The sequence below is a fragment of the Pelodiscus sinensis genome, chromosome 22, assembly GCF_052426305.1.
Source record: "Pelodiscus sinensis isolate ZL-2025 chromosome 22, ASM5242630v1, whole genome shotgun sequence".
NCBI lineage: Eukaryota > Metazoa > Chordata > Testudines > Trionychidae > Pelodiscus > Pelodiscus sinensis.
Genome location: NC_143073.1, coordinates 11,997,062 through 12,017,180, shown reverse-complemented (window position 1 = coordinate 12,017,180; position 20,119 = coordinate 11,997,062). Strand labels below are relative to the sequence as shown.

Genomic DNA, 20,119 nt, shown 5'->3' with positions numbered 1-20,119 from the left:
GCAGCACTAAGAATTGAGCTGCCCTTCCCACAGCCAGGCAGGTGGGGGTGGTGCAAAGGGATGAGCTAGGGGGCCACTGTAGGACCAAACATTTTATTCAATCTCCGGGCAGCAGCCAGGCATGGTGAGCAGATTCCTAAATAAATAACCACAGCAAAATGTCAGTCACTACAGGGCCCAGGCCCCTGGGGCACAGCCTGCAGGAAGGGAGGTGCCCAGTAGTCGGCTCAGCCCTCCCCCCTCCCTTAAAGTGAATTTAGTGCTGGGGGGAAGGTGCACAGGGCAGCTGTGCAGATCAGCCTGCAGCAGCTGGCACACAGTGCAGTGAGCAGCACGCTGACCTCACAGACTCACAGGAGGCTGCCACTGGGGCTACAGCTGGCCAGACAGCAGGGGGAGGGGAGGAATCCCAGCTGTGGCCCTTAGATCCTGCCATGGGGGGGGGGAGAAGAGAGGTTCCCAGCACTGACATCACCTGATGACAGGGGGCAGGGAGGGGAGGCTAAGGCTCCAGCTGCCCCCTGGCAGCGTTGCCACAAACCCCTGCCCTGCAGAGCAGGAGCACCAGTTGGGATTCTGCCCTGGTTGCTGCAGTCCCAGCAGACTCCGGCTGCCAAGGCCACAGCTAATTCCAATGGAATCTGCTGGTGCTGAATGCCCTGGCCCCCATGGGCCACAGCAGGGACTGGGGGAATGAAATTGGCTCAGGCACAGCCCGTGCTAGAGCAGCCATGGACAAGGCCAGGAGAGTCAGGAATATGGAAAGGAGGGGAGGGAGGAGGGATAACTCACCCCTGGAAAGGGAGGGAGCCAATCTCCCTTCCTCCCCCTGAGGATTAATACAGCTGGAGGCCAGTGTGGCATGTAAATCCAGCACTGAAAGGTAAACAGCTCCAGGGAAAAGGTCAGAGACCAGCCCCCTCCCCATTCTGAAAAACCCGCTTCCACTCAGCAGCCTGGCAAGGGCGCAGCAGCCAGTCCAGGAGCGAAGGGCCTGCCAGCAGCAGCATGCATTGCCCCGAGAGGAGCGCACTGCTTACCCTGGGGCAGTGCCTGCTGCAGCTCGAGTGCCCCAGTCAGGCAGACTGAGCAGGTGAGGGGCTTTCTCTGGCTCAGCCTAGGAAGCCCTGGGCCCCAGCTCCAGGGCACAGCAGGAACTGGGCTTCCTTACCCCCTCCCCCCCGTGGCTCAGGTTGGAGGAGTGGGGGAGGCATGGACTTGCCCCACTTCAGCACTGGTCTTTGGCTCAGCTCATCAGGAGCCCAGCAGGGTGGGAGAGGTTGAGGCTCAGTGCCCCTGAGAACACTGCTTGTGGGCATCCTTGGGCCTGGCACTCAGGCCAAGCCTGCTCCAGCTACTGACCAGCAATTGGACCATACACCCCATCAGCAACAGAATTCTAGAGCCTGCGGGGGGCCCCCAGCGCATGAGCCAGCTAGTGCCCAGGGCAATGCCAGGCCCCTGCTGCTCTCCTGCAAGAGCCTGCCAGCAAGGGAGCTCAGTGGAACCCGCTGTAACCCCACCCGGGGGTTAGGGCCCCACCACAACGATGCAGCACATGCCAGCACAGCCCAGCTCACCCCTTGCTGGAAACTAGCCCCTGCCTCCCATGTTACCAGGCTCTGCCCAGCTCTCCTGCCCACCAGGATGGTTCCCTGGGCCGGGCCGGGCCAGGCCAGCCAGCAAGTGGCCAACTGTCTCTGTGTCTCAGCCCAGCCAGAAGGACTCCATGCCACAGCCTGTGCTGAGGCTGCAGACCAAGGTGCCAATGGATGGGGCACTGGTTGTGGAGCCTTGTCCCACTGAGGACAGGCCTCGGCCTACCAGACTCAGCTTACACAGGGCCCACCCTGCAGACGTGTCCGCTCCTGGCACTAGGGAGCTTCCAGTTCAACATGACCAGGGGGTTTGTTCCAGGAGCTGGGAAGGACCCAGCTCAGAGCATGGCTAGGGCTGCCCCACCTCATTCCTGATGTCCAGGACCCACTCGGCTTAGCGGGTACTCTGCAGCAAGGTCTGATTGTCCCACTGTGTCTGGGGGGCCTTGGGGAGCTGCCCTCGTGCCAGGACCTGTGGGGCAGCCCCAATCACATCCATTTCCCCAGACTCAGGCTTCCCCTTGCCAGAGGGCTTGCGGCCTTGCTGCGATGCATCAGGGCTCCGCGGAGGGACACTGGCACTTGGCTGGGTGCCCTGAGCAGCTCCACCCTGCCCAGGGGCTCCATGCTGAGGCCCAGAGCTGTCCACTGGTCCCCCTTGGGCACTGTCCCGTGCAGCCCCTTTCCTCCCCCCCAGCCGGTCTGCAGTGGCTCCAGGCCCCTTGCTCTGTGTCTCGGGTGCTGGGGGTGCTCCCAGGACAGTATCCTGTCCAGATCTCTGAGGCTGCTCCCACCAGTTTGCCCTGGCCCAGGGCAGCTTGGCAGAGTGCGTTTTGCGCAGCATCTCCTGCCTGAACTCGTGGTTGATCCCACTCTTGTACTTCTGCCCCCCGAAGCCAGGCACAGGCCCCTTCCTGCTCTTCAGTGCCCGAGGGTCGGTCCCGATGTCAGCAGTGATGTTGGTGTAGAGGGGATGCAGCTCCTTGGCCAGCAGCGTGTAGGTGAGCGAGTTCATGCCGTCCTGCGTCCACGTCCTCTGTGTCCGGATCAGTAGGTCAAACCTGCAAGGTGGGGGAGAAGTCAGTGCGGGGGCCCGGCCCAGGCCTCACCCTCCAGGAGCCTTCTCATCAGTCCAGTCAATGTGACCTCCCCACCATGCGGGGGGGCCGGGGGGTGGGGGGGCACAGCGCACTCACCGATGGGGATTCTCCTCGTTGCCCTGGTCGCCTTTGTGCTTCACCATCTTGTAGTGGCCGACCGAGACGGGAGGGCGCGCGATCTTCATGCCAGCCAGACGCACCCTGGGGACAGGAGAGCACGTGTCAGAGCAGCGCCCATCCGCCCGTGCTCACCGCCATGGCAACGGGCAGCAGGCTGCAGGACTTGGCTCCAGCTGCGCACAAGGTGCCAGGCAGCCCCTCCTTGAGGCCTGGGGACAGCAGAGGAGCTGTGCTCCTGCTGTGGGAAGAGCCCTGTCGCCGGCTACCAAGGAGCCAGTTCTCCACCCTTGGCACCCAGGAGCCAGCTGCACCTGTGCAGGCTGCAGGCCCTGGATCCGCTCACTAGTCCAGAAGGGCCAGGTCAGCCCCAGCAGAGCACAGCCGCAAGGGACCACACGCTTGCTCCACCAGGGCACCAGGCAGAGTGCTTCAGCCTCACCCCACCAGCTCGGCTACAGCTACAGCCCCACCACGCTCCCATGGTGCTGGACCTACCTGAGCTTGGCTGCAATGGCCCTGTGTGAGAAATGAACATGCAAAGAGTCCCGAGAGCCAGGAGCGGAGAAAAGAGAGAGATGGTGAGAGAAGGCCAGGGCCACAGGGGGGCGCACCAGGCCAATGAGAAAGCCACAGACCACTAGGGGTGAGGGAGAATGAAGGCCAATGAGCCACACACCACCGGTGAGGAGGGAGCCAGGGCCAATGAGCCACCGACCACCAGGGAGGGGGAAGCACAGCAGAAGCAAGAGCCACAGACCATGGGGAGGGAGTAGTGTACAAGGACCAATGAGACAGAGCCATGGACCACAGTGGTGCTGACAATGAGACAGGGTTGGTGGGACGCGGGGACAGGGCCAGAGGAGCACTACAAGCTCAGCCTCTGCTGGAGCCCAGCTTGTGAAGTGGGGTACCCCAGAAAGACGTGCTGCCACCAGGCGCTGCCAGCCAGAGATGCCGCTGCCAGCCCCTTGGCCCAGGCTAGAACAGAGCCCACAAACTCCTTGCCATCAGCAACACCAGCCCTGCAGCGAGCAGGCCCTGCCTGAGAGCTCTGTGGCTGCACCAGCCACGGCGGGCCCTGGCACACTGCCCCAGGGCCAAGGATAGCAGCAGAGAAGCCTCCCAGCCTAGAGGGCAGAGAGGAGGCTCCCAGCCTAGAGGGCAGATGCTCAGGGAGCCAGCAGCTGAAGGCTGCAGCCTGAGGCCAAAGGAACAAAAGGCAGGATGGGCCGAGCACAGTCTCCGCCTTGGTGTGCACTGAGGTGAGGCACCCCAGTGGGGCAGGGCACCGTCACACCTCCTGCACAGGGCAGCATGACTGATCCCAAAGAATAGGACAGGTTTCTGGCACAAGGTGGCTTGCACCAGACAAAGTGCCTGATGCCCGCCCCCTAGGCCAGCTACTCCCCTCAACTTGTTAATGTTCCCCGAGACAAAAACAGCATGAGCAGGGGGTGTGGGCCAAGTCCTGCTCCCCAACCCCATGGCTCAGCGCAGAGCAGCTGGGATTCCCTGGCCCCCCAATGCTCTGCATGGCCAGCTGTGCGGGCGCTGGGCCTGTGTCTAGGTAGAGGAGGAAGTGCAGAGAGGGTGGGGACAAATCTGCTAGTCATACACTGAGCACAGCAGAGAGGGTGAGAGCCAGGGCACAGGTGCAGGGCAGGAGCTGGAGGCGACTCACCTGGTGGCAATGTCATCGTCCTCCCCGCCCCAGCCCCAGTACTCGTTGGGGAAGCCGTTAATTTTCAAATACTGATTTGGGGTGAGCGCCGACACACCGCCGAAGTACTGGGCATACGGGAGGCTGGAGGAGAGAAGAGAAGAATGACTGTGATGGCCTGAGGTGGGATCAGGGCTAAGAGATCACCCCCAGCATCTCCGCCCCTCAGGGAACCAATCCAGAGCCAGTCCCTGCTCTGGGCATGCTGGCTCAGGCTGGCATTCTAGGGAAGGATGTGCAGCTGCAATAAGCCATGGTGCTGACCAGCACAGCTGGTATTAACTGACCATGACACCAGGCGTGGAAAAGCAGGGAGTTGCAAGGGCAGGATCTAGGGCTCTGACAGGGTGACTGAGATTGGTACAGCAGGGGGTCACAGAGGCTCTGCCAGGACATCCCCAGAGTGGAACAGCGGTGGGTGGGGGAGGCCGGGGAGGCCGGCAGGGCAACCCACGTGCAGAACAATAGGACTGAGGAACACCTGCCCGTGGTGGCTGCTGTTTTCAGTCAGATTCTCTGCCATGGTGTCCAGCAGCAGTCAGCCCGTGTGGCAGGAGGCCGGGGGCAGAAGGGTGCCACCTCACCTGTAGCCAAACTTGTTCATGGCGATGGAGACGTGCTTGGGGCTCCAGGGGTCGCAGGTGTACAGGTTGTGGTCGTTCTCAGGGATGAGGTCGACGTCGTGCAGGAAGAGGCAGTCCCACTCCTCATCCTTCAGAGCCTCCTTCACCCCCACGTTCAGCAGCTTGGCCCGGTTGAAGGTGGCGTTCCCAGCCTGCAGCAGGACAGTGCAAGGAGCTCAGACAGGGCAGGTGCACCGGGCCAGTGGGGATGCCCAGTACAGTGCCCCAGCCTGGCACAGGATGAGCGCAAACCCACCTGGTGGATGACATAGATGCCATACTGCAGCTGCTGGCGCTGCAGGAAGGGGTGCAGGTAGTAGAGGAGGTGGCGGAGGTGTGTCTCCCGGTTGCGGTGGGGGATGATCACAGCCGTACGGGAGCGGGCCTCGCAGGTCAAGGGCTGGCATCTGCCCCCTTCCTTCACGGCCGGGTTCTTCTCTAAAATCTGCTTCAGCGTCGGCGTCTGACTGAAGCTGACAGTCAGGGGGCCAACTGCCAGGGCAATAGCATGGGTGGCATCAGGAACAGACACACCCACAGCCCATCAGACTGTCTAAGGGTCTGCAGCCCCAGAGCCTACCCAGCTGAGGCCCATACCACTCTCCAACCCCAACACCTACTTACCCAGGCCACACCTCAGCTCCCTCCACACTGCAGCCCCAGGGCCTGCCCACACACCCAGAGACGTCAGCACCAGCATCTCCATCCAAACATACTACACAGCCTCTCTGCTAACGTCCATCTTGCCCCCACCAGCACTGGCCACTTGGACCCCTCAGCTCACATGGCTACTGCCCCAAACGTCTCCCCACGTGGCCACTGTTAAGGCATGCCCCTCCACCACACTCAGCAGGCCCGGGGTTGGAGACTCACTTGGTCGGCTGCCAGAGAGCAACCTGCCAGGCAGGCTCAGGCAGACCTGGGTAATGCCTGAGGGGACCTTATATCACATGGGGGAAGCACAAGGCTCCAGAGAGTGAACGGCTGCTGTGAGCCCCGTTGAATAACCTTCAGGTTCATCCTTCAGCAGACAGCCAGGCCATGCGCCCCCAACATCCAGCTCTGCCTCCCTCCAACAGCAGCTGCATGGGGGCAAGGGTCCAGGATTTCTCCAGCTCTCGCCTTTCCCTGCCAGAGCCAGCGTACTGGGGTAATTCACACCAAGAGGAGCCCAAGCTAAGTCCTTTGGAGCTGCAAGCAGTTCCGGGAGCAGGGGAATACCCTGGGATTCAAAGTCCCTCCCGCACCCACAGCCCCAAAGCTCTATGTAGCCACCTCTGGGGAGAAGGCCAATGTCCAGCCAGGACAGAGCACTGCACTGCACAGAGGGGCACTAAACTAGCCAAGGACCCCAGCACACCCCTGTGAAGCAATGCAGAGCAGACAGGCCTGCAGAGTTACAGCTTATCTAGGAGACAGGCAGTCCCCGTGCAGGGCTCCATCAGCCCTCCCAAGGACAGAGTGTTGCTGTGCCGGCTGGGCTATAGAAGGATGTCAAAGCTGGGACTCCCATGCCTACATCCAGTTCTGGGTCCCCCCCCACTATAGAAAGGATGTGGACACATTGGGGAGGGTCCAGCAGAAGGCAACGAAAATGATTAGGGGGCTGGAGCGCATGACCTATGAGGAGAGGCTGAGGGATTTGGGTTTGTTTAGTCTACAGAAGAGAGGTGCGAGGGGGGATTTGATAGCAGCCTTCAACTCCCTGCAGGGATGTTCCAAAGAGGATGGAGAAAAGCTGTTCTCAGTAGTGATGGATGGCAGAACAAGGAGCAATGTCTCAAGTTGCAGTGTGAGCCACCCGGCCCAGGCTGGTCCCTGCTTCCTTCCACTCAGACTGGCACAAGGTTCTCTCCTGACCTTCCTCTGATGGGAGACAGTCCAGGACTCCAAAGCTCTCTCCATGTTTAAATATGCAAGTGCTCCGACACACCCCTTAGTATCTGGAGTCAGCGCTATGCAGGAGCTGAATGCCCCGGCAGCTCTGTGGTACACAGGGTCATGCTGCTGGGGGGCCAGAGGCAAACTTCAACCACATGCGCAAAGGGCGTGTCTGCTGCCCTTCCCAGACCTCTTCCCCAGAACCTCTTTCCCCTTGACACAGAGCTACAAGACAAGACAGAAGCAGAGCAGCTGGAGGGCAGGAGTCTTGTGTAGCATGTAACCACTTGACCTTCTGGAGACACAGCACAGCCATTCCCCCCTGGTCCTGTCCTGCCTACAAATGTGCGACCCACCTCCCCACACCTTGCCTCTGGGGTGCTCACTCCCTATCACAGCTTGTTCTGCCCCCACTGATGAGGGATGGGTTCTTCCTGCTGGAAAATCATGGACTCGATCAAAAGCCAGTTTGGCTTGTGCCTGACAAATGATGCTACAGAAAGGCTGAGTGAACCCCACTCCACTGTCCCTCAGGGCTCCCTGTCTGCACCCCACCGATTCCCCTCCCCCTTCTCCTCTGCAGGGCTCCCAGCCTGTGCCCATCGATCCCTGCCAGGACTCTCTGCCTCTTCCTCCCCAATCCTCTACCGCCCTAATGGGCTCCTCCTCTTGCCCCTCACCCAGGGTACAACTTACTGAGGTAGGGCGAGCGCTCAGGACAATAGGGCAGGGACCCTGTGGGGCCACCTCCTGGATGCAGCCGGGGCAGGAGGCGGCTCAGGTTGGTGTACACATCGTGGGTGCGGGAGTAGTCGAAGACAGGGTTCGTGTCACGGCCAAATATAGAGGTCAGGTTCCGGAAGCCGCCAAAGGAGAAGTACACCATGAAGGCAAACTGGAAGCCGATGAGCAGGGCCAAGGTGCAGGGCCGATCCAAGAGTCTCCGGATCATGATGCCAGGAGAAAGCTCTCCTTCCCTGCAAGCAGCGCCAGGTAGCGTCTCCAGTTAGTGCTGTCAAGACACACACAGCCACACATTAACTGCGTGAGGTGTCATTTGTGGGATTGCCCTAGGAAGTTGCCCTGGGAAGTAGCATGCAGCTCCCCAACTCCTCTGGGGAAGCACACACCTGGTATTACCCAGCAGAGCTGGTTGTCCACGGGGAACAGGCTAGTCTCTGTGGTTTAGCTGGAGAAATCAGCTTGTGACATGAACATGGCCAAGCCTTCCCCCTCTTGCGCAGCAGGTGTGCAGTACAGCCTGTTCCCTTCCCGGCCCAGGAACCGGCTGGCAAATGCCATTAAGAATTACAGGCCCTAGTGGAGATCTGCCCTCCCATCAAAGTACTCTGTGAACTCTCACTGGCATTTGGACAGCACCTTTCAGCCTGCGGGAAGGATACCCAAAATCTGCTCCTCCCCCCGCTAACCCTGGGGAGATGCAGCCACGTCTGGGGTAGAAAGCAGCAGCAGTTCAGAGAAAGGAGTGAAACAATCCATATTGCAGCTGCAGGGAGAGTGGAGGAAAGTGCAACAGAAATGCCTGCTTCTGAGTCTGGACAGGGACAGACTTTCATGAGAAGTGACATCAGATTAGCAAAGATTCATGGGTCCCCGAGATCCTCTAGCACCAGGCTGGGGCACCGAATCAGTCAGTCACTCCTTCCTCAGAGGAACAGTTTCATGGCTTGCACGGAACCATTCTGCATTGGCAGGAGACAGTCTGGCTGATCCACCATCTCCCGCTCCTCAAGGGAACTGCATCTCCTCCCCGTGTGTATCGGCTCCTGCCCCACTCTGCTGCCTATGTATCAGAGGCAGTTGGGGGGCGGGGGAGGGGGGGGAGAGGAAAGCTCTGCAGGAGCCAGCTCCTCATGAACACTGGCACCTGCCTCCCTCCCTCCCCCAGCTACCTCTGATATAGAGGCAGGAGGGAGGGGGGGGGGGGGGCTGCATGTTAGTGAGAGAGTTACCAGTGGTTCCCAACCTTTTTCATACTGCGGACCAGCAAACCCATTCACACACTTTTGACAGACTGGTAAGATTTTATTTGCAAAAAGTCCCTGGCCCCAGAGCCACTGCAAACTGCTGGTTTAAGCTCCAGCAGTCATCATGTGGTAGGCGGCTTCATCAGCTGAAGCCAGTTGTTTGCAGCAGCTCAGGGGACCGGGGTACACTCTGACCCACTAAGCCTTCCAGTGCCAGCCCTAACCCCTAGAGCCCCCCACCCCTCCACTAGCCAGACATTGACCCCAGAGTCCCCAGTGCCAGCCTCCCACCCTCAGAGCCCCCCCATCCCAAATGCCTCAGTGACAGCCCCACCACCAGACTCCCCCAGAGCTAGCCTCCTGTTTCCAGAGCCCCACTGCACCCAACGCCCCAGAGCTCCCCTAGTGCCAACCTCCAGTCCTCAATATTAGCCCCATCCCCGGAGCTCCCAGTGCTAATTCCCTACTTCAGATGCCCCAGTGCGCCCCAATAGCAGCCCCCTGCCTCTTACAGCCCCCCACCCCCTAGACCTCCCCAGTTCTAGCCCCACTCCAAACTCCCCCCCCAGTATTAGAGCCCCACAGCACTAGCCCTGCCCCTGTCATCTAGCCCTGTGCTGCCTCCCATCCACCAGCTGAGCGCTGCTCCCTGGGTCATGGATGCTCTACGGCTGCCATCCTGGGCTCCATTCTAGGGATTAAGGATGTTAGTCGACTAGTCAACTAGTCCTTATCTGATAAGCTTATTGGATAGTCAGTCGACTAGTCGATTCCCCTTCCCTTGCTGCCTCTATCAGATGGAAACAGCAAAGGGGGAGGGGAGAGGATACTTCAAAGTGGCAGTGCGGTACAGCTGATCCCAGGGTCAGCTGTGCAGCGCTGTCCCTTTGAACGCAGCTGATCTGTCTCTAGCTGATCCCAACCAAGTTCCACTGAAATGCTGCACGGAGCCTGGAATCAGCTGGGGCTAACCCCAAGCTCCGCATGGCAATCAGCAGCGCAACATGGAGTCTGGGGTGAGTGAGGGACTCTGAGACCCCCACTGACCGCGGGCTCCATGAAGGCACTTCTGCATTCGTCCTTTGAAATGTACAAGAGCCCCTGCTGGGAGTGATTGTGCATTTCAAAGCAAAAGTGCCTATGGACTAGTCGATGGAAATTCCATCGACTACTGTCTAGTAAATTAACCGATATTTAACATCCATACTAGGGATGTGAAGGACTAGTCGCTACCCTCCCCTTGCTGCCTCTATCATATGGGGGGGTACTTCAAAGCAGCAGAGCCACACGGAGCTCCATGCAGCCACTTGAATGTGCCACTTTGAATGTCCAGGCTCATTGGTTAACTGTGTACTTGGATATATGCTCACATCCCCAATCAGTACCATGGCATCTTCCTTCCTCCTCCTCCTCCTCTTCCCCTATGTCTGCACAGATACCGACTGCCTTGCAGCACCGCACTGCTGACACTGCCTTCACTCCACCTCAGCTCACATTCTCCAGGCGTTCCTCTGCTCTGTGACTGTGCAGGGACCAAGGCCCAGCCCTGGCTCCTACCTGCTTTGCCAGGATTTAGAGGGAACCACCCTATCTCCCCAGACTCTCACATGTCTCCTATTTCCTCATTTTCCTCAGAACACCCTCCAGACATCTCTCTCATCAGTAGGGATATAATAGGATAGTCAATAAACTGATTAGCAAAAGCTTATCGGTTAAGGCTATAAACTACATGCATTTCCCTTCCCACCTCCACCAGGACATTTTTGAGCAGGCTGGTCAGCAGCCCGGCTCAGTCCTGACTTGTGCTGAGTTCGGGACCTACCCCTGCTGTGGCTCTGCATTTAAAGTGTATTAGGAACCAGGCAGGTAGGCAGCCCGGCTCAGTTCTGGCAGCTCAGACCCTCCCATCGGACAGGGGCTGCTGCCACCCCATGCTGCTGACTCTGTATCAGAGGCAGCAGTGTGGGGCGACAGGCAGCCAGTCCATGAGAGGAGCTGGTTTTTAAACCGGCTCCCCTCATGGACCAGCTCCCACCTAGCATTCCACGTCGCTGCCTCCAATACAGAGGCAGCAGCACGGAGTGGCAGGGGGCTCCTCGAGTGGGGCCAGAGCGCACTGGCTGCCGGCCCCACCCACCCCTAGGACTATAGAATAGTCAAGTAACTGATAAGAATTCATGAGGTTAATCGACTATTCAATTAACCAATATTTAATATCCCTAGTCAGTACTCCAACAGGCTAGGATCAGCCAGCACCCCTGCCTGACTCTGCTCATCTAGCACTAGCTAGTCTGCCCTATCAGTGTCTCAGGATTCAGTACACTAGGAATGTTAAAATGCATGTCCTTAACTGTGTACGGTTACATGCAAGGTGGTTGTTGCCTCCCCAGGAGCCTGTGCACGCAGGGAGCCAACTTTTAAGCTGATTCCCCCATGTATTGACTCCTGCCTGCCACCCCAAAGGCAGCATTGTGAGATGGCAGTCAGCTCCCTGCGCGTACCGGGAGCCTGCGTGTAACCACAAACGTTAACTGATGAGCACAGGCTCATCGGTTGGTAACACTTTCACATCCCTACTGTACACAAGAGACTTCTTTGTGACTCCTCCTGTCTACCCCACCTCAGCTCTAAGCAGCACCTATGCCTGGCCTTCTCCCCACCCACACCCATGCTTGGTCTTCTCCACTGCAGCCAGGAGAAGATGCAGATTCCAAGGCCAGAAGGGAGTAGTGCCATCAGGCAGGAAGGGACCTTGAGAGGACCTCTAGTCCAGACCCCTGTGCGGACGCAAGACCAAGTAACCCTAGACCACACCTGAAAGGGGTCTGTCCAACTGGTTCTTAAAAATCTTTAAGATTCTGTAGCCTCCGTTGGAAGCCAACTCCAAAGCTGAACTCCCCTGGGAATCAGAAAGTTTTCTGTAATATCTAACTGCAATCTCTCTTGCTGCAGATTAAACCCACTACATCAGTTGTCCACAACACGGTGCCTGCGGGCGCCATGGCGCCCGCGGGGCCATTTGTGTGGGCCCGCCAAGTGGTCAGGGCTGGCCTGGCCCCGGGAACTTGGTGCATGCATGGTGCCGGTGCCGGCCCCAGGCACATGGTGAGCGCTGGCCCCAGGAGCGCTGCGAATTGGCCGCTCGCGCTCTGGGCTTGCGGCACTTGGAGGGGGGGGGCCGGCCCCGGGCTCGCGGCATTTGGAGGGGGCGCCATTAAACGGCCATTAAAATATCTGAAGACTCATCAGGTCCTCCCTCAATCTTCTTTTCTCAATATGAAACATGACCAGTTTCTTTAATCTTTCCTCGTGGATCAGATTTTTTAACCCCAAATCATTTTTGTTCCTCTCCTCTGGATTCTCATCTAGACTGACCTTCTGTACCACACAGGCCTAAGAACTCCCCCAAAATATTTACTTGAACTGGAGCAGATCTAGAGAAACATCCCATCTAGGGATGTAATAGTGTAGTCAATTAACTGTAACTGATAAGCAAAAGCTTATAGGTTAATGCTATAGACTATTTCCCTCCCCACCCTTGCCAGTAAATTTTTTAGCAGGCTGGCCAGCAGCTCAGCTTAGTCCTGGCTTGCACTGGGTCCAGGACTTACCACCACTGCAGCTCTACATTTAAAGTGCATTGGGAGTCAGGCAGGTAGGCAGCCCGGCTCAGTTCTGTATCAGAGGCAGCAGCACAGATTGACAGGCAGCTGGTTCACAAGGGGAGCTGTTTTTTTCAACTGCCTCGCCTTGCGGACCAGCTCCTGTCTGGCATGTCGCGCTGCTGCCTCTGATACAGAGGCAGCAGCACAGAGTGGCAGGAGGCTCCTCGGGAGTGGGGCCGGAGCACACTGGCTGCCAGCCCCCCCCCCCCCCCCCCGGGTACTACAGAATAGTTGAGTAATTGATAAGAATTAATGAGGTTAATCGACTATTCAATTAACCAATATTTAACATCCCTAATCCCATCCTAATTTTAAAATGCCCAGTGATGGAGAATCGACCATAATCACACTCACTTAAAAATTAAGGCCTTATTCCCACTTTGATTCTGTCTAGCTTCAATTTCCAACCACTGGTGCATATTTGACCTTTCTCTGCCAGACTGATGTTTGTTCCCCAAGTAACAGACTGTGACCAACTCACCCCTTAGCCTTCTCTTTGTTAAGCTAAATAGACTGAGCTCCTTGTGTCTCTTGCTACAAGGCAGGTTTTCTAATCCTTTAATCATGCTCTTGGATCTATTCTAAGCTCTATAATTTAACAACATCCTTCTTGACTATGGACACAAAACTGGACACCATATTTCACTAGTGGTCGCACCTGTGCCAAATACAGAGCTAAAAAAATCTTTCTATTGCTACTGTACAGTCCTGTTTAAACAGCCATATACAACTTATCCAAGGCTGCAGCGCTGCACAGGGAACTCACATTCAGCTGATTAGCCACCACAACCCCCAAAGTTTTTTCAGCATCAGTGTGTCTCAAAATAGAGTCCCACAACTTGCAAGGATGGCCTGTGGGGGGCTGGGTGTGAAATGAAGAGACAGGAGTTTCCATTTAGGCATTCCGATGGCCTCGCCTTTGCCGTCACTCGTCACGTCACTGGTCTGCTCCGATAAGGAGATCCTGTCTCTGCGTCGAGCTGGAAACGTGCTGAGGTGACATCCGATCCCAAGTTGGGGTGCTGCGGAAAACAGCACACAGCTGGTCAGGCCCACTGGCAAGCCTGGAAAGGCAGGGGAGGTAGGAGCCCAGAAAGGCAGAAGAGGGCCCAGCGCTTAGTGGGAGCACTGTTCTTCCTCCCTCCATTATTTCCACATCTCTCCTTCCAGAACACAGATCCTGAAGTGGAAGCTATCATCACAGCTAGCAGGAAACTGCATGGGTAGAAGGCCATCTTTACAACCTGCTGCTTTCAGTTCAAATCAGCTTGTGTTTCTAGCACTTCTGGCTAGAAACAGAAGTCTATGAAGCTGCCACCTCCCAACTAGTGCCCCCCAGGAGCTGCTTTTGCCCCCATCTATGGAGTTGTGAATTTTGAGGCCTTATCAAATCAATGGAGGGTCAACCCTTTCAGTTTTTGCACCAATCTCTGTCTCAAAGATCCAGCTGACATGCTTCTCTCACCTGGCCAGGCAGGTCCTCTCTTAGCCACAGTGATCTTCCCTCTACTCAAAGAGAAGACACTTTGTCCTTAATCTAAAACATGTCCTTTTTCCAAAGCAAGAGTACTGTCTCTGGCACATTTCCTCTCCACATGGAGCTGGAACACAAAGACTACGTATCTCTGCAGACAATCCTCTGAGGTTTAAATTATAGTACTAAGAAAGCAAACACGCCGCAAGACATCTGGGGAAGGGGGCTGAATAATTGAGGGATTTGCTACTGTTTTAAGAGAGCTAGGTAAAAATATTTATAGACTTAGTCAAAAAATGCTGCAGCATGCATCCAACACAGCATATGGAATTTGAGAGCTCTCAATAAAATGAGGCCCAGCAGCAGTAAATGTGGGTTCAGTTTCACTGCTAATCAATATGTCTGAACGATGAGCAGCCTTGCAGATTCAAATTTATCCCAGCTAAGCAAGAAAAACACTAAAACTGACACCTCCCCTGCAGATGTGCCAGGCTCCAGAGATTCCACTATGCTCTGGTCAGTAGGATCCTGGAATTCAAACGGCTGTTGGGTCAACTGGGGACTCTGCAGCTGGAACATCAGCACTCAGCTGCTCTCCACTAGAAACATGAGGGAGCCAAGCTATTAAGGAGTAAGATGTGGTACAATTTCACCTTCAAAGCATCAATCATTTTCCACAGTCCTATGCACAATAGCTAAGCTTTATCTCAATTTAACAAACAGGAAAAGTAAAGCAAGAGTGCTGGAGTCACCTAGCAAGTCAGTGGGAGACCTGGGATTCTCTCTCCAAAAGGATATTAATGGTCAACAGCAGTCCAAGAACCCAGTCAGGATCAAGAACTGAACAGGCACACACAGAAACTCAGCTACACAGTCTGGGCACAGCTAGAACTCAAGATACTCCTGACCACCAGGGCCTCATGATCAGGCTGCAGCCCATACTGCACTGGCACGAATAAAGGAGGCCTGCTGCAATCTATGCTCTCACCTCAGATAAGCAGAGAGTTCATTGCTGGGGCAAGGGTAACAAGGCAGACATGGTACAAAATCTCCCGAGCTCAAGGGCATGGTGCCCAACAGCTTTACAAGAGTCTATGGCAAAAGGTTACAGGTGCTGGAAAGCAAAGGCACCAAAATCCATTCCGTGAATGCTTCCTGCACACCCTGCCCAATCAATGCAGCTAACATCTTGTCCACTGCACAGTGCCAGCCACCTTCACCCATGGCCCACCAGGCCATCACTTTGGCAAACCATCCGAGTGCAAGTGGAACCAGTGGACAGCTCCATCCAAACACCCTAGAGAAGTGGTCATCAACCAGTAAATAGGGATCTACTAGATCTTGAAGCCTCTGACAGGGGAACCTAACTGGTTTTGCCAAGAGGTTACCAAGCCCAGCACTTCAGCTGCCCCCCACAGATGGCTGTGCATCTCCTGCTCTTTGCCTTGGAACTGTCCCCTCAGGAGCCTCTGCTTTCTGTGCAGGGTAGGGCAGGGAGAAGACGGGTGCTGGTATCAAGATGCCCCACTCTATATCTTATTTCCACAGAGCAGAGAGGGGGCACAGCAGGACTTGGGATGGAGTTTGCTGGCTGCTTTCGGGAGTGGTACAGGGCCAAAGCCGGGGTGAGCCTGCCTTAGCCCCACTGCACCACCACCCAGGAGCCACCTGAGGTAAGCAGGGTCCAGCTGGTGCCCACATCCTGAAACCCTACCCCAGTCATGAACCCCCTCCTGTACTCCAAGCTCCTGCCCTAGTCCCAAGCACCCCTGCATCCAGACACCCTACCAGAGCCTGCAACTAGAACCCCATCTGACACCCCAACTGCCTGCCACAAGCTCAGCTCAGAGCCTCCCTCACACTCCAAATCCCTTAATCTAAGACCAGAGCCTGCACCCCAACCCTCTGCCCCAGACTGGTGAGGAAAGGTGGGGGAGGGAGGAAGGATGGAGTGAGCAGGGGTGGGGCCTCAGAAAAGGGGCACAAAGGAGATGGGGCAAGGGTATTTGGGTTTGAGTTAGATCTTGGATTGCACTTGAATTCAAAAAGTGATCTTGTGCTTAAAAAGGTTGGAGACCACTGCCCTAGAGCCTCAGAGGTGTGACCTGTGTGCACATACAATGAGCATTCGGTGGCCACTGCAACTCTGGGGTAACATCTTGGGCTGAGGATTTCAGAGATGCCCAAGGGCGTTTGAAGTCCAGCCCCACATAAAGCCAGTGCTTGCCAGGGACACTTCAGAAATAAAAGCCACCTCACAAAGTAACATGACATGTGCTTCTGCGCACGCCCTTCCTTGGCGTCTGTTCTCAGGACAGAAGGCGCAGTGCTTCCAGTTCTCTCTAACGTGCATTAGTCTCCCCAGGCCCTTAAAGCAAACAGTGCCTTCCTTTTCCTGGCCCATCCCTCTCTCTGTTAGTGGGGTGTATAACATGAATGTAATTAAGAGCTCAGAATTGGAGTTTCATTTCTAAGGAGCACGCAGATGCCACTGGGCACATGACACAGAGATAAGATTGGCTGCTCTGGCAGCATTCCAGGTGCTCAGTAGAGTCCATTGTCCAGGAGGCAAAAACGTACCCTGTGCATGGAGAAATGTATTTGACCAGATCTGGTCTCACAGGTAATTGCATAAGCCTTCGTATCAGATCACACTGAATACACTGCATTTGGTATCTTGCCTCGAGTGGAGGTCAGCACCAGCCACACCAAAGGAAAGCAGGCCCCATAATGCAAAAAGCCAATCCTGCAGGCTCCTGCAGGGTGGGAGGAACAGGAAAGATTTGTTCCTCATTCCCATAGCAAAGAGCAGATGACCTGAGATCAGTCATTCCCATCTCTGCAGATACCACTACAGACAGAAGAGACCTTAAGGGAGATACAGACTCTTCCTAGCCTCAGCTGCTTGCGTATCCACCTCAGACCCAGCAACAGGGAGTTCCACAGGGCACCCATGCATGGGCAAGTTAGCATTGGCTATAAACATCCAGGCCTGACATGTTGACAGGGCTGGGTGGCTTGCACCTGACTCCATAGCACCCAACCCTTCAGAGTGCCACTGGTCTCTGCAGGGAGATCCTTTGCCTGCCCCGACCAGTCCCACAGCCCGACACACAACAGGCTCTGGGTCAAGAGCACCAGCACCAACGGGACACATCAGGGCTGGGAGCTCCGGCAGTGCCCAGCTCAACATGAATGTAAAATCCCGAGTAATCAATTAACTGGTTAAACAGTTAGCCCCTGAGGCCTCAGCTCCCCCTCCCACACAGGGCTGGCTGTTGAGTAACCCATTGACTCGTTCACATCCCTCCAGGCCAGCCACATCCTCCTGCCGCCCCCCCATACCTCCATCCATGCAGCCTTTCAGCCTCCCACCACCATGCTTATCTACCCTGTCCCCTGCTGCCCTGACATCAGCCCCCATCCTCATTTCCACCTGTGCAGCCTCCCCAAGCCCTGCCACTTGCCCCACCCCCTGCTCTCACCCCTCAGCCATGCCATTTGCTCCCAAGTCTTCCCTTTCAACCTGTCACCTGCCCCCACTCCTCTCAGCCCAACTGCCCATAGCCCTGCCCCCACCCCTATCCCCTCATTCCACCAACTGCCCAAAGCCCCGGCCTCACCATTACCAACTGCCCATAGCCTCTCAGCCCTGCCCCCACCCCTACCCCCTCATTCCATCAACTGCCCAAAGCCCCGCCCCCACCCCCACCAACTGCCCCCACCCCCCCCCTCAGCTCACAGCCCAACCCCTCCCAGCCCTGCCCCCCTCATTCCACCAACTGCCCAAAGCCCCGCCCTCACCATTACCAACTGCCCATAGCCTCTCAGCCCTGCCCCCACCCCCACCCCCTCATTCCATCAACTGCCCAAAGCCCCGCCCCCACCCCCACCAACTGCCCCCACCCCCCTCAGCCCACCAACTGCCCACAGCCCCGCCCTCTACAGACCCGCCATACGTCCCCCCCGAACCTACCTGCGCACTGGGGGCGGCGGGTCCCTCAGCACCACACGGCAGCCAGGGACGCCGCCGCCGCCGCCATCTTGGGGAAGGTGAGGGGCGGCGGTGGGCGGGGGGGCCCTGCCGTGACGTAACAAGGGGCGGGACCTCGAAGTTCCACCCTGGGAAGGGCTGGTAGCCGCAGGATAGGGCTGGGCGGCGCCATCGCCTCCCGTGCAGCCCCGCCCCCAGCGCCAGCCCGTCTCTCAGGCCTCCCCCCTCCCGCCTGGCCCCTGAGGGCCCCTCCCCCCGCGCCAGCCCCGCCCCCCCTCTGTGCTAGCCTGGCCCTAACCCCCCAGGGACGCCAGCCCTGGCCCGGTTCCTGGCACCCTAGCACCAGCCTGGTTTGCCAGCCTGACTCCCTGGGTCCTCAGCTCCTGAGTGCCCCGATTCAGGGACCCCAGCGCAGGTCTGGCTCCTGGCATCCTACCCCCCCAGCACCAGCCTGGGTCCCATACTCCCTCCCTCAGCACCAGGCCTGCAGCAACCAGCCCCCCCTCCCCGCACCGTCCTGGCCCCCCGGCCCTTAAATGCCCCAACCCCTCAGCGACCCAAGTGACGGGCTGGTTCTTGGCATCCTAGCCCCCCCCAGCACCAGCCCAGCACCCAGCCCCCCCCAAGCCAGCCCAGTTGCTTCCAGACAGATGGCTGTCTGAAGAGCTCCCTGAAACCTAGGGGGATTCAAGGAAACCTTGCTGTCTTTGGGGCCAGCACCCCTGAAACCTGCAAGAGAAATGCAGTGGCTACTCTGCAGAGAACCTGGGTGTGTCGCCTCCTGTGCCCTGTGCAGAGGTTGGCATCTAGGGGCAGCCCTTAAGGGTTGGCAAAGATTAGAGCCACAACAGGCAGCTGGGGAAGGCTTTGAAGTACTCTCCTAGTTACTTGCATTTAAATCTGAACCTCCTCAAAAGAAACCACATATTTCTATATAGCCCCATCACAGCCCCCATGCTTTATGAATACTGGCTTATGAATATGCATAACTCAAGGATACTTTAGACAAAATATCCCATGTAACATATTAATTGTAATATTACAATCTGCTGGATCTGTAAATTCTGTTTGTATGCATGTGTCATTCTTGTATGTGAAGTTAGAAATATGAAGTGTGGATCTATTTATAATTCTAAACATGCTAATGAGGACCCTTATGAATGCTCCAGAAACATAATGGCTCAGTACTTAAACCAAAGACCTATGAACAGTCTTGTTTGTCTTCTAAGCCCAAATTGTGGTGGGCCCTGCAAAGACATACGGCCAGGCCTCCTGATGCTGAAACCCATTTTGGATCTTGTATTTTTTTCCCACTCAAGGTGAGAAAAGTTTGAACCGAACACAAAGAATTCCCATATTGGGCAAAAGAGATATAAGAAGGAGAAAAACAAACTGTTGCTGGTTTGTTTTTGTATGACTATAGACTGTTACTTACATTGACTACTGGCCTCCAAGAGTTATCCCACAGTGTTCCACCGTAACCGTTTTGAACTCTGCTGCCCAGTGGCCAGGATCCAGGTACTTTCCCTGCCCTTTTAAAACCCACACTTTTGAAATTCCATTTCTTGTTGGCTCAGTGTGGAGAGCTCATCTAGCCACTGCCACACTGACTATGCTGTCTCCACACTGCCGGTGTGTACTCCAGACAGGGCCACAGCAGATGATGGATCTTCTAGGTCTGTGAGGAGAAAAGGCTGTACAGCCACAGCTCCGATCCAGCCCTAGAAACGTTGATCTCTACAAGCAGATTGCTGAGGTATGGGGGAGAAAGGCTGCAAGAGGGACCCAGAGCAGTGCTGTGTGAAAGCCAAAGAGCAGTGGCAAATATATCAGAAGGCAAAGGAAGCTAACAGTTGCTTCACTGTGGAGCTGCAGATATGCCTATTTTAGAAATAGCTTCATGCTATCCTCAGTGGAAACTCCACGGTGACACTCTATACCCTGTCACTCCCATAT

The 20,119-nt window shown here is 56.4% G+C and overlaps 1 protein-coding gene across 3 annotated transcripts; it reads right to left on the bottom strand.

Moving 5' to 3' along the window:
- Positions 1-74: 74 nt before the first annotated feature.
- Positions 75-18,292, bottom strand: B4GALT3 (beta-1,4-galactosyltransferase 3). 3 transcript variants are annotated; one of them, XM_075908031.2, is made up of 9 exons: positions 18,146-18,292; positions 13,462-13,717; positions 7,739-8,054; positions 5,418-5,653; positions 5,123-5,313; positions 4,500-4,622; positions 2,795-2,899; positions 1,963-2,659; positions 75-136 (listed from the first exon to the last, which is right to left on the bottom strand). In XM_075908031.2, the coding sequence occupies exons 3-8, from the start codon at positions 7,992-7,994 to the stop codon at positions 1,993-1,995; spliced, it is 1,578 nt and encodes a 525-aa protein (XP_075764146.2). In that variant the 5' UTR covers positions 7,995-8,054; positions 13,462-13,717; positions 18,146-18,292; the 3' UTR covers positions 75-136; positions 1,963-1,992. The 3 variants fall into 3 exon arrangements, with proteins under 3 accessions (XP_075764146.2, XP_075764145.2, XP_075764147.2); XM_075908030.2 differs by having other exon boundaries at positions 75-2,659; XM_075908032.2 differs by lacking the exon at positions 13,462-13,717 and having other exon boundaries at positions 75-2,659; positions 18,146-18,282.
- Positions 18,293-20,119: the final 1,827 nt, after the last annotated feature.